At 39.4% G+C, this 12,741-nt stretch overlaps 1 protein-coding gene across 2 annotated transcripts in view; it reads right to left on the bottom strand.

Moving 5' to 3' along the window:
- Nucleotides 1-10,172: 10,172 nt before the first annotated feature.
- Nucleotides 10,173-12,741, bottom strand: part of ccdc181 (coiled-coil domain containing 181) — a 38,963-nt gene continuing 36,394 nt past the window's right edge. For both annotated transcript variants that reach the window (XM_080203794.1, XM_080203795.1), the window contains one exon: nucleotides 10,173-12,228. In XM_080203794.1, coding sequence (XP_080059920.1) covers nucleotides 12,060-12,228 — 169 coding nt within the window. In that variant the 3' untranslated portion in view covers nucleotides 10,173-12,059. The remainder of the gene's footprint in view (nucleotides 12,229-12,741) is intronic.

Raw genomic sequence — 12,741 nt, 5'->3', positions numbered from 1 at the left:
GGGTCCAGGGTTCTCACTTCAAAAATTGTATCTTCCCACTTTCAGAAAATACGAGACTTGGGTTCTTACGCTGCATTAGGCTTCAAAATATAACAAGAGATGTTATACTTTATCAACTTAACATGCAATACACTTTAAAGTGGACATGTACGTTGCAAAGTTGATGATTATAAATGATGGAAAACCTAGTTCTAATGCAGAATTCCAGTAAAACTTTGGACATACAATGTCTCAGCTAATACCAATTTAAGGGCCCCCATCAATATTCAACATAATGCTCACCTGAATCCTGAGTGAATCAATTGTTGGGGCAGTTTGACACAAAAGCTGCCTGCTTTATGATATGCAATTACTTGACAATTGGAGAAACATTAAAGGCATTCTCCCAGTACCTTTCTTCAATGTCTCTGATGTTCTGAAAGTCAATTGGAACAGTTATATCTTTTTAATCCACAGTACATCATTCTGTAGCAGCAATGCATTTTGCCTTTTTGATTAACTCTTCCCCTTAGATATGTTGTTAAAATGATATTTTTCATACTGTGAGCCTATATATGGTCATCACACTCTGAAGTATGTTGTTAATATCTTTCCTGTTTATCTCCAATTGTTTCTATAGAACAGATTTTAGACTTTTAAGAAAAGAGGGGATTCTTTAAATTCTGTTTTTTTTCTAATTTGCTGAGGTAAGGCTTAACGATGTCTCCTGGAGAAATAAGGATAGACAATACCATCAGAAAAGAATTTAGAATTCCTTTGAAAATGACTTTCAAACTTTTTATCACCTTTGCTTAGTGTGAAAATAACTTGAAAGGCCCTGATGTTACTTTATGCATGGCACAGATGAAGTCCATTTAATATCTGTTGAAATCGAAGCTGTCAGCAACTGCTGCCCATCTATTTACTTTAAGAGTTCTGGGTAAAAATGTTGATACTTGAATATGTGATCACTTTCTCAATTCAAAAGTATAATATCCTAAATACATATTAATTCTACTTATTTATTCACATATTTCCTCCACATAGATACATACAGTGCTGTTAAGGAGGGAGTTCCAAGATTCTGACCCAGCAACAGTGAAGGGACAGCTATATATTTTCAAGTTAGGATGGTAAATTGCTTGGAGGGCAACATTCAGGAGGGATGTTCCCATTGTCTGCTGCTCCTGTCCTTCTAGAATCTAGTTGTAGTGATTGTATGCTTGCAAAGTGCCATCTAAGGAGCATTGCTAAGTTCCAGCAAACCATCACAGTGCATTGGTGGTGGAGGAATTTAGTGTTTGTGGATGATGCCAATCAAATGGACTGCTTTATTTTGGATGCTACCAAGTTTCTTGAGTTGGACCTGCACTCATCCAAGCAAGTGAAGAGTATTTCGTCACTGTTCTGATTTGTGCTGTATAAATGGTGGACAGGCTTTGGAGAGTCAGGAGATGAGATACTTTCCACGGGATTCCTAGCTGCTGACCCAGTCTTGTAGCCACAGTATTTATATGTTGAGTCCAGCTCAGTTTCTGGTCAATAGTAACCCCCAGAATGTTAATAGTGGGGCATTCAAGGGATGGTAATGTCATTGAATGTCAAGGGACAATGGTTAGATTCCTTCTTGATGAAGATGGTTATTAGCTGGCACTTGTTTGGTACAAATGTTATTTGCCATTTGTCAGCCTAAGTCTGGCTATTGCTGCATTTGAGCATGGACTGCTTCAGACTCTGAGGAATTGCAAATGGTGCTGAACATTGTGCAATCATCAGTGAACATTCCCACTTCTGGGCTTATGATGGGAAAAACATCATTGGTGAAGAAGCTGAAGATGGTTGGACCTAGGACACTATGCTGAGGAATTAAGATAATTGACCTTCAACAACCACAACCATCTTCCTTTGTGCTCAATATGCTTCCAGCTAGCAAAGAGCTTTCCCCTAATTCTCATTGACTACAGTTTTGCTTGGCCCCTTGATGCTACACTTGGTGGAAAGACTCTTCCCGCTCAAAAAAGACAATAGGACTAGGGGGCACAGCCTCAAGATAAAAGGGGGGCGGTTTAGAACGGAGTTGAGGAGGAACTTCTTCACTCAAAGGGTGGTGAATCTCTGGAATTCTCTGCCCGTTGAAGTGGTGGAGGCTGCCTCGCTAAATATTTTTAAGACGCGGGTTGATGGGTTTTTGATAGGAGAGGGGATTAAGGGTTATGGGGAGAGGGCGGGAAAGTGGAACTGAGCAGCGACAGATCAGCCATGATCTTATTGAATGGCGGGGCAGGCTCGAAGGGCTGGATGGCCTACTCCTGCTCCTATTTCTTATGTTCTTATGGTCAGATGGGGCCTTGTTATCAAGATCAGTCAGACTCACCTTATCTTTGAAATTGATTGCTTTTGTAAATGTTTGCACCAAGGTTGTAATGAGAAGGGGAGTGACGTGATCCTGGTAGAGCCCAAATTGAGCATCAGTGAGCAGGTTATTGGTAAGCAACTGCTGCTTGACAGCACTGTTGAAGACTCCTTCCATTGCTTTACTAATGATGAAAGTAGGCTGATGGGACGGTAATTGACCAGATGGGATTTGACTGCTTTTGTGGACAGAATGTATCTGAGTAATTTTCCACATTGTCCAGTAAATGTCATAGTTGTAGTTGTACTATAACAGCTTGGCTACGGTGCAGCAAGTTTTGGGGGTTGCCAGAATATTGTCAGGGCCCCGTAGCCTTTGCACTATTCAGTGCCTTCAGCTATCTTTCGATATCAGATGGAATGAATCAAATTGGCTGAAGACTGACATCTGTGATGCTGGGAACCTCTGGAGGAGGCCAAGATTGATTATCCACTTGACATTTCTGGCTAAAGACCATTACAAGTGCAGCCTTAACTTTTGCAATGATGTACTGGCCTCCCCCATCATTGAAGATGTGGATATTTGTGGAGACTCTTTGTCCAGCAAATTGTTTAATTATCACTTGCTGCTTATGCTGTTTGGTATGCAAGTAGTCCTGTGTTGTAGCTTCACCAGGTGACATCTCATTTTTAGGTACGCCTGGTGCTGCTCCTGCATGCCCTTCTGCACTCATCATTGAACCAGGGTTGATCCTCTAGCTTGGTGGCAATGGTAGACTGAGAGACATGCCAGGGCACGTGGTTACAGATTGTGGTTGACTACAATGGCCCATGATGCTTTCTGGTATTCAGTTGCTGGATCAGTTCGAAACCTATCCCATTTAGCACAGTGGTAGTGCCACATGGAGGGTATCTACAATGTGAAGACAGAACTTTGACTCAACAAGTTCTGTGTGATGGTCACTCCTACCGATACTGTCAAGGATAGAAGCATCTGTGGCAGGCAGATTGATGAGGATGAGGTCAAGTATGCTTTTTCTTCTTATTGGTTCCCTCACCACCTGCCGCATTTATCTCTTTTAGAACTCAGCCAGCACAGTCCGTAATGGTGCAACTGAGCCATTTTTGATAATGGACATTGAAGACAGAGTACCATTCTGTGCCTATGCTACCTTCAGAGACTCTTCCAAGTGGCGTTCAACATGGAGTACTGATTCATCAGCTGGGGGTAGCTGAGATACATGGTACTCAACAGGAAATTTTTGACGATACCATGAGACGTCATGGTGTCCAGAATCAATGTTGAGGATTCCCAGAACAACTACCTGCTGGCTATATACCACTGTGCCACCACCGCTGCTGAGTTTATTTTGCCAGTTGGACAGAACATATCCAAGGATAGTGGTGTCTGGGACATTGTCTGTAAGGGATGATTCCACGAGTATGACTATATTAAGCTATCACTTGACTAGTTTGTGAGACAACTCTTCCAATTTTGGCATAAGTCCTCAGATATTAGTAAGGGGGATTTTGCAGGGTCAACATGGCTGGATCTGCTACTGTTGTATCAGGGGCCTAGGTCAATACCTGGTTGGCCATTTTGTTTTATTCCTCCTTTTTTCTTGCAGTTTGATACGACTGAGTGACTTGCTAGGCCATTTCAGTTAAGAATCAACAACATTTTTGTGGATCTAGAGTCAGATGGCCAGACTAGGTAAGGATGGCAGAATCCCTTCCCTAAAGGACATTAGCAAATTTTATGACAATTGACAATGGTCATCATTACTTTCAATTGCGGATTTTTATTGATTAAATTCAAATCTTGATTTGAACCCAGGTTTACAGAGCTTTACCCTGGGTCTCTGGATTGCTTTTTAAAGTTTAAAGTTTATTTATTGGTGTCACATTAACACTCGCTTATGTTAAAACTGCAATGAAGTTACTGTGAAAATCCCCAAGTCACCACATTCCAGCGCCTGTTCGGGTACTCCTGAGGAAGAATTTAGCAAGGCCAATACATGTAATCAGCAAGTCTTTTGGACTGTGGGAGGAAACCTGAGCATCCGGTGGAAACCCACAAAGACACAAGGAGAACGTGCAGAGTTCACACAGACAGTGGCCCAAGGTGGGAATCGAATCCGGATCTCTGACACTGTAAGGCAGCAGTGCTACGTTTTAATAAACACCAAAGGGGGCTATTCAGTTCATTGTATATACGCTGGCTCCTTGGTAAAGCTATCCCGCCTCCTATATGTTCCTTAAATTCTGTAAATTTTCTCCTTTCAAATATATATTTTTGGAAAGTTACTATTGAACCTGCTTCCACCAGCCTTTGAGGCATTGCATTTCAGATATTATGAGCTTCCTGCACCAGGTCCCCTTTCCTTAAACTGGAATGTAATATTTGCAATCTTAATTCCTCTCATACACTTTGCATCTAAGGAAGATTGTCTCAGAGCATCTGCAATTTCTAGTTTTATTTCTCTCAGCAACAGAGGATGCATTCTATTGGGATTGTAGAACTTCTATATTTTTGCATAGTCAATCTTTTAAGTAACCTTAATCTATTTTTAATTTACCAAAGTGCTATCATCTTCACTGTGACATTGAAAGCAACCTCTTCTCTCGTACACAGATCAATGTAACATATTCAGTTTGTGTTTCAGCTATATCTTCTGCCTCCATAAGATCTCCTTTGCTGTCTCTTAAGTATTCTACTCTTCCTCAAGCTACTCTTTTACTATTTATGTAGTTAAAAACCTTTAAAGCAATGGGTTGTTATGGCCGTACTCATAATCTGAATAATTTGGATTTGTAGATGGGCCACTATAGTGGGCCAGGTTATGAGACAAAGGAACCAAAAGGGTGTAAGAAGAGAAGAAATAGAAATGGTGTTATTAATATGACACAAATTGAGAGCTGAAAGGTGTTTTGTTTATACATGGAGGATACAATTAATACAAGAGAATGTGCCCACACATCAACTATTTCACCGAACAAGGCTGCAGTAGACGGATCATCTAAAGTATATCAGCTAACTAGCATGTATCTAAATGTAATGTGATTGCTATGCGAGAGTGTAACTGAACATTTTACTTACCGAATACTGTCCACAATCAAGATAAATAGAAGAGGTATAGAGATTGTTGATAGTTGATTGTCAAAATGATTACATGTGTTTCTATTCTTTTGCTGTTGAGTTTACTGATTTTAACTCACATAGGACCAGCACCCAAGGTCATTCACTGTTCCCTCAGGAACTGCATGTCAACACTTATCTGTACATGACATAGGCATAGCTAGAATTTCCAACTAATCCAGCTGTTGGGTTTGCTCATGATTCATGTCCCTGTACATGCTGGGGGTTGCATACCTTTGCGACCAGTGCCCTGTCATACTCTGAATTGATTATTTTGGACCAGCAATGGGTCAAATAAAATCCTGGATGATGAGGAAGATAAAGGTGAAGATGAAAAGTGTGCATATGACAGATGTCAGGTAGAAAATACAATGGAGAATCAGGCTGAATATAAAATAACTAGTGGGAAAATGAAAAATTAACAATAGAAGTAAGAAGAGAACATGCAGAGACTGAAAGCTAATATAAAAGGGAATCCCAAGGTCTTTTATAAGCATATAAATAATAACAGGATGGTAAAGGAAAGAGTAGGGTAATTAGGGATAAAAAAGACTTGCATGAAGAGGTATTAAATAATTAGTTTGCATTCCTCTTTTACAAAGGAGTAAGATACTACCCAGGTTGTGGTAAACTGGTACACCAGAAGAATTCACAGTTGGGAAGGTGGTGGTATTGGAAAGGCTATCTTAAAAAAGATACCAGGATCAAATGAGATGTATCCAAGAGTACTGAGGAAAATAAGAGTGAAAACTGCAGAAAAACTAGCGATAACCTCCCAGTCTTCCTTAAACACACTGGAGAACTGTGAATTTTACACCCTTGTTCAAAAAGAAGTGCAAGGAGAAATCTGCCCACTAATGGGTAGTCAGTTTTTCAGAAACTGGAGCAAAATCCATTGTCAATTAGGTACGTGCAGGATAATAAAGGAAATCCAACATGGATTCATTAAGGAAAACTTGCTGGAGTTTTTTTGACAAGGTAGTAGAGAAACTTGATAAGGGCAAGGCTGTTGATGTGGTGTATATGGATTTTCAAAAAGCACGTGAAACACAATAAGAACATGAGAACATTATAACTAAGAGCAGGAGTAGGCCATCTGGCTCCTCGCTCCTGCTCTGCCATTCAATAAGATTGTGTCTGATCTTTCCGTGAACTCAGCTCCAGTTTCCCGCCCAGTCACTAAAACCCTTAATTCCTTTACTATTCAAAAATCTATCTATCTTTGCCTTAAAAACATTCAACGAGGTAGCCTCAAGCTGCTTCACTGGGCAGGGAATTCCACAGGTTCACAACCCTTTGGGTAAAGAAGTTCCTCCCCAACTCAGTCTAAATCTACTCCCCCTTATTTTGAGGCTATGCTCCCTAGTTCTAGTTTCACCCGCTAGTGGAACAACCTCCCTGCTTCTATCTCATCCATTCCTTACATAATTTTATGTTTCTATAAGATCCCCCCCATTCTTCTAAATTCCAATGAATATAGGCCCAGTCGACACAATCTTTCCTCATAAGCTAACCCTCTCAACTCCAGAATCAACCTAGTGAATCTCCTCTGCACCCTCTCCAGTGCCAGTACATCTTTTCTCAAGTAAGGAGACCAAAGCTATATGCAGTACTCCAGGTGTGGCCTCACCAGTACCTTATGCAGCAGCAGCAACAAAACCTCTATGTTTTTAAACTCCATCCCTCTTGCTGCATCTGCAAACTAACTTTTTGCTAACCATGCACAAGGACACCTAGGCCCCTTTGCACAGCAGCATGCTGCAATGTTTTACCATTTAAATAATAGTCCATTTTGTTGTTATTCCTACCAAAATGGATAACTCACATTTACCAATATTGTACTCCATCTGCCAGACCCTCGCCTACTCAAACTATTTGTATCCCTTTGCAGACTTTGTGTTTTCTGCATACTTTGCTCTACCACTCATATTAGTGTCATCTGCAAACTTTGACACACTACACTTGGTCCCCAACTCCAAATCATCTACATAAATTGTGAACAATTGCGGTCCCAACACTGATCCCTGAGGCACACCACTAGTCAATGATTGCCAATCAGAACACTCTTCTTGGGTTTACCCCAACTCTTTGCTTTCTGTCAGCTAACCAATCCTCTATCCATGCTAATACATTATCCGTAACACCATGCACCTTTATCTTATGCAGCAGCCTTGTTGACTGCTTTCTGGAAATGCAGATACACTACATCCACCGGTTCCCTATTGTCCACCGTGTTCGTAATGCCCTCAAAGAATTTCAATAAATTAGTTCAACGTGACCTGCCTTTTATGAACCCATGCTGCATCTTCCCAATGGGACTATTTCTACTCTGATGTCTGTTTCTTCCTTGAACATAGATTCAAGCATTTTCCCCACTACAGAAGTTAAGCTAACTAACCTGCCTTTTGTCTATCTCCTTTTTTAAACAGTGGCGGCATATTTGCTGTTTTCCAATCTGTCAGAACCACCTCAGAGTTCTGCGAATTTTGGTAAATTACCACTAGTGTATTTGTTATTTCACCTGCCATCTCTTTTAGTATCCTGGGATGCATTCTATCAGGGCCAGGAGACATGTTTACCTTTGGCTCCATTTAGCTTGCCCAACACTACCTCTTTAATGAGAATGATCATTTCTAGTCCTCACCTGCCACAACCTTCTTATCATCAATTTTTGGCATGTTATTTGTATCTTCCACTGTGAAGACCGGCACAAAATACATGTTCAATGTTTGGCTATTTCCCATTATTAAATCCTCCTTCCCTATAGGACCAGTGTTTACCTTAGCCATGCTTTTTCATTTTATATATTTGTACAAACATTTGCTATCTTTTTATATTCTGAACTAGTTTATTCTCATAACCTATCTTACTTTTCTTTAAAGGTCAACAGAAAACCACAAAAAAAGGTATAAAGCTTTCCCAATTCTCTAACTTTCCACCAATCTTTGCTATTTTGTATGCATTTTCTTTCAATTTGATGCCCTTCTTTATTTCCTTAGATATCCATAGCTGATTATCCCTTTTTCTATAGTCCTTCCTATCACTGGTAGATATTTTTGCTGAACACTGAAAAATCACTTAGCAAGTCCTCCATTGTTCCTCAATTCCACCATAACGTTTTTGCTCCCAGTTTACTATAGTAACTCCTCCCTCATCCTATTGTAGCCTCCTTTGTTTAAACATGAGACACTGGTATTGGATTTTACCTTCTTATGCTCCATTTATATTTGAAGTTCAGTCATACTATGATCGCTCCTTCTGGGAGGATCCTGTGAGGTCATTAATTATTCCTGTCTTATTACACAGGACCAGACTAACAAAATTCTAGCTCATGGAATTATAAGAAAAGTAGGGAATTGAGTAATAGTTAATTGATGTTTATCAAATTGGAAAAAAGTTTGGAGTTCCCCAGAGGTCAGTGTTTGAACCCTTATTCTTATCAATGTATATCAATGACCTAGACTGTGGTGTGCAAGGCATGATTTCAAAATTTGCAGATGTTACAAAGATTGGAAATGCTGTCAACTGTGATGAGGAAAATCTTGAAATTCAAAAGGGCAGATGTATTGGTGGAATGGGCAAATAAATGACAGATAAAGTTCAATGTAGAGAAGTGTCAGGTGATTCATTTTGACAGGAAGAATATGGAGGGCCAGTGAGAAAGTCCAAAGCAGCTGCAGAAACAGAGGAACCTAGGTGCATATGTACATGTCATTGAAGATAGCAGAGCATGTTGAGTGAACAGTGAATAAAGCATATAATATCTTATTAATAGGAGCACTGAGTACAAGAGTAAGGAAGCCATGAACTTGTATAAGGGACCTGAGTACTGTGTCCAGTTCTGGGCACCATACTTGAGGAAGGATGTGAAGGTACAGGGGATATTAACAAGAATGATTCTAGAGCTAAGGAACTTGCTATGAGGATAGATTGGAGAAGTTGAGACTGTTTTCCTTGGAGAAAAGATTGCCAAGAGGAGACTTGATAGAGGTGTTCAAGATTGATAGAGATTGATAAAGGTATTCCTGAGGCGTATGGACAGGGTAAATAGTGAGAAAATTTTCCTACTCAAGACAGCATTCAGAACTAGAGAGGACAGATTCAAATTAATTTGCAAAAGGAGTAAAAGTGATGTGAAGTCAAGATTTTTCACCCAGTGTGTCCTTGGAGTCTGGAACAAGCTTCCTGAAAGGGGGCAGATTTGATCAAGGTATTCAAAATGCAATTGGAAAGCTATCTGAAAGAAAGAATATGTAAGGTTATGGGGAGAAGGCAGGGGAGTGGGACCAGATTGAATGCTATTTCAGAGAGCCAGGCCAAATGGTCTCCTTCTGCATTGTGAAGATTCTGTGAGCAACCAGTTTGCAAATTTCCATATGAGAAAGTGCCATATTTCCATTGTGTTCATCCTCAGATTGATCAACTGTGATGAAGAACTCAATGGTTTGATACTCATGATTTAGCCAATCTTGGACTCTAGCTGGACAATGGCCAGTGGTTATTCACTTTGCTTCTCAATTTAAACAACTGAAATGCAGGGACAACCGAGACCCACCAAGTGAGCATTAGCTTATTTTTGCGATACTACTTATGTACAGAAAAATATTGAAATATCTCTCAAAGTGATTGAAAGTTTTGTTTTTATGAAATAGCTGCTAAAGGCACCATAAAAAAAGCCTATAAGAATTTTTTAATGTCACACAATTTAATATCACATTAGATGACATTTTATATAGTAATCACAGTTCTTTTGTAACAAAAGTATGTGCACTATTTCTGAATATCAAACATTTGTTGGATTCTTGGAGAACAGTTGCATGCTCACAAGGTACACACTTTCACTTATAGTCATGAAATTTATCCAAAATATCCATGTATGATTTTATTTAGATACAGTAGCAGTGCTATAACACTGATGTATCATTAGCCTTGACCAAATATTATTAGTTCCTCCCTGAAAGAAACTTTCAAAATGAATACACAAGTTTCATGCTTGTTACAAGTATCTTTTCATATAGATTTCAGTGACACTACAAAATCATACAATGAAATTATATTGAGAATCATTCCTCATAATAATTCATCTTCTATTGTTAAAGGTTTATCTACTTGGAATCTGACTGCATCGTGGTACAATGGAATCAATTGTAATCCACAATACAGAAATCTGAAGAATCTACAATACTCAAGAAGGAGAAGTTATTAGTAAATAGTTCTGAAAACAGGCATTGAAAGGAAAACTGCTGTTGCTAAGAACTTCGAGACTTTTCCACTTCACTGGTGTGGCTTTGGCAGAAACAATACTTCATTCAAAGTTACACCAGTGAAGTGAAAAAACCCTGAGGAACTATATACAACTGGAGAGTGGGATAACAGATTGGTATGCATATTTATGGACTGGATTCTGCAAGGCAAAGTCATGGTTTCAGCCAGGCTATCATGGGAAGAATGAAGCGGATGTTAAGCAATGTCTAAATGGGAAGCTTCAAATAAACAAGGTACTCCCAAACAAAGCATTATTTTTTGTCCATAGAACCGCTATAAACAACAGGACAATGGGCTGGGTGCAGGAAGGTGGGATTAGAAAGGGCACCTGTGTGTCCTTGGGCTGGCACAGACAAATGGGCTGAATGGCCTTCTTCTGTGCTGTAACTTTTCTATGGTTCTACTGCAGAAGGAGGCTATTTGGTCTACTGAATCTGCAGTGACTCTCTGAACAGCATCTTACCCAGACCCACACGGCTCTTTCTCCGCCCTATCCCTTTAACTCCATGTATTTACCATGGCCAACCTACCTAACCTGGCACATCTTTGGACTGTGGGACAAAACTGGAGCACTTGGAGGCAACCCATGTGGGCAAGGGGAGAACATGCAAACTCCACACAGTCAACCAAGGCTGAAATCAAACTCTGGTCCCTGGTGCTGTCATCCAACAGTTCCTTATACTGGCATTGCCAAAGAGCAAGAAGCAGAGAGCATATGCCCCTTTACAGTTAAAAAAGATGCAAAAAGTTTCGAAAGGTTTTTGCGGGGTGGAAGGGGGTGGGGAGGCGGGGAGAACTTAACTGTGAAAAGAACTGCAGGTTCAACAAACAATGCTACCTTATTGACACTAAAATATTATATCAGAATTTAAAATATTTAGTTCAGATGAGACTAACTTATTGCTTACACATACATGGGAATTACTTGCACAAACACAAATGTTTTCTTTATTTTTTAATAACTGTCAATGACTTCTTGTGGAAAGTGCAAATGCAACTTTAACACTGGTCTACTTTCACCTATTAAAATAAAACTTAATGCTTAAAAGGATATTTTCATTGGCATAGAAAAAACATTAACAACTTAACAGACTGTGCAGATAATTTATTCCAATCTAATCATGTGTTGTGGAATGCTCAGCAGATTGGGAAATATTATTACTGATGTACAAGCATGCAAATTAAAGATGGTATTGTTGAGATCTCCTTCGATGTGTTCATGCTGCTGAAAGTCTAGTCTGCAAACCATTAGGAGGGATCTGCATATTTGAATTCTGCAATGAGGCATTTGAGACATGAAGAGAAATAACATGACCAGGATTTCCTAGAACCTGTAACCATAATTGTCAAACTGAAATGATTTGGATTCACTAAGGGTGCACAGTAGCGTTTGCATTCTTTTCACTCTTCTGGCTTCCATCAGAAACTTCCGGCATCGCTCCTTAGCGGCCAACTGCTCTGCCCGTTTCTCAGCTTTCTTTCTTTTTAACCATCTGCGAAGATTTTAAGTGAGAAAGAAAAGCTACTGAATCTAATTCTTATTAAACAGAATAAAAGTACACATGATCTTGTTCTCTTAATGTCTTAATTATTTTTTATAGTTGAACATAGATTATTATTTGGTGCTTCATCATATCTCAGAAGTTTCACAAAGCATTTCATACAAATTAATTTTGAAAATGAAAAAACTGCAGTAGTCAATTTCCATGTGCGAAGATCCCAAAAACTGCAATAAGGTAAATGACCAGTTAACATCTTTGATGGTTAGTCAGGACACCAGGAAAACTCCTTGCTTTTTTTTGAGAAGTGTCATCCCCCATGAAATCCTTGGTTTAACATTCCTATAAAACGTTTGTGTTATTACCTTAAGACATAAATGGATATTAAATGATCTGATGTAATACATCACAGAACAAGCCCCTAATTCTCTTCTAAAATATCAGTTTCAATAACGCACATTTACCTATGTCATGAATTCATTTTTCTGCAGAGATCTGCATAATTAA

Source organism: Carcharhinus amblyrhynchos, chromosome 15 (assembly GCF_965287045.1).
Source record: "Carcharhinus amblyrhynchos chromosome 15, sCarAmb.v2.hapA, whole genome shotgun sequence".
Lineage (NCBI taxonomy): Eukaryota > Metazoa > Chordata > Chondrichthyes > Carcharhiniformes > Carcharhinidae > Carcharhinus > Carcharhinus amblyrhynchos.
The sequence above is the reverse complement of the archived record's forward strand: the minus strand, read 5'-3'. Positions and strand labels throughout refer to the sequence as shown.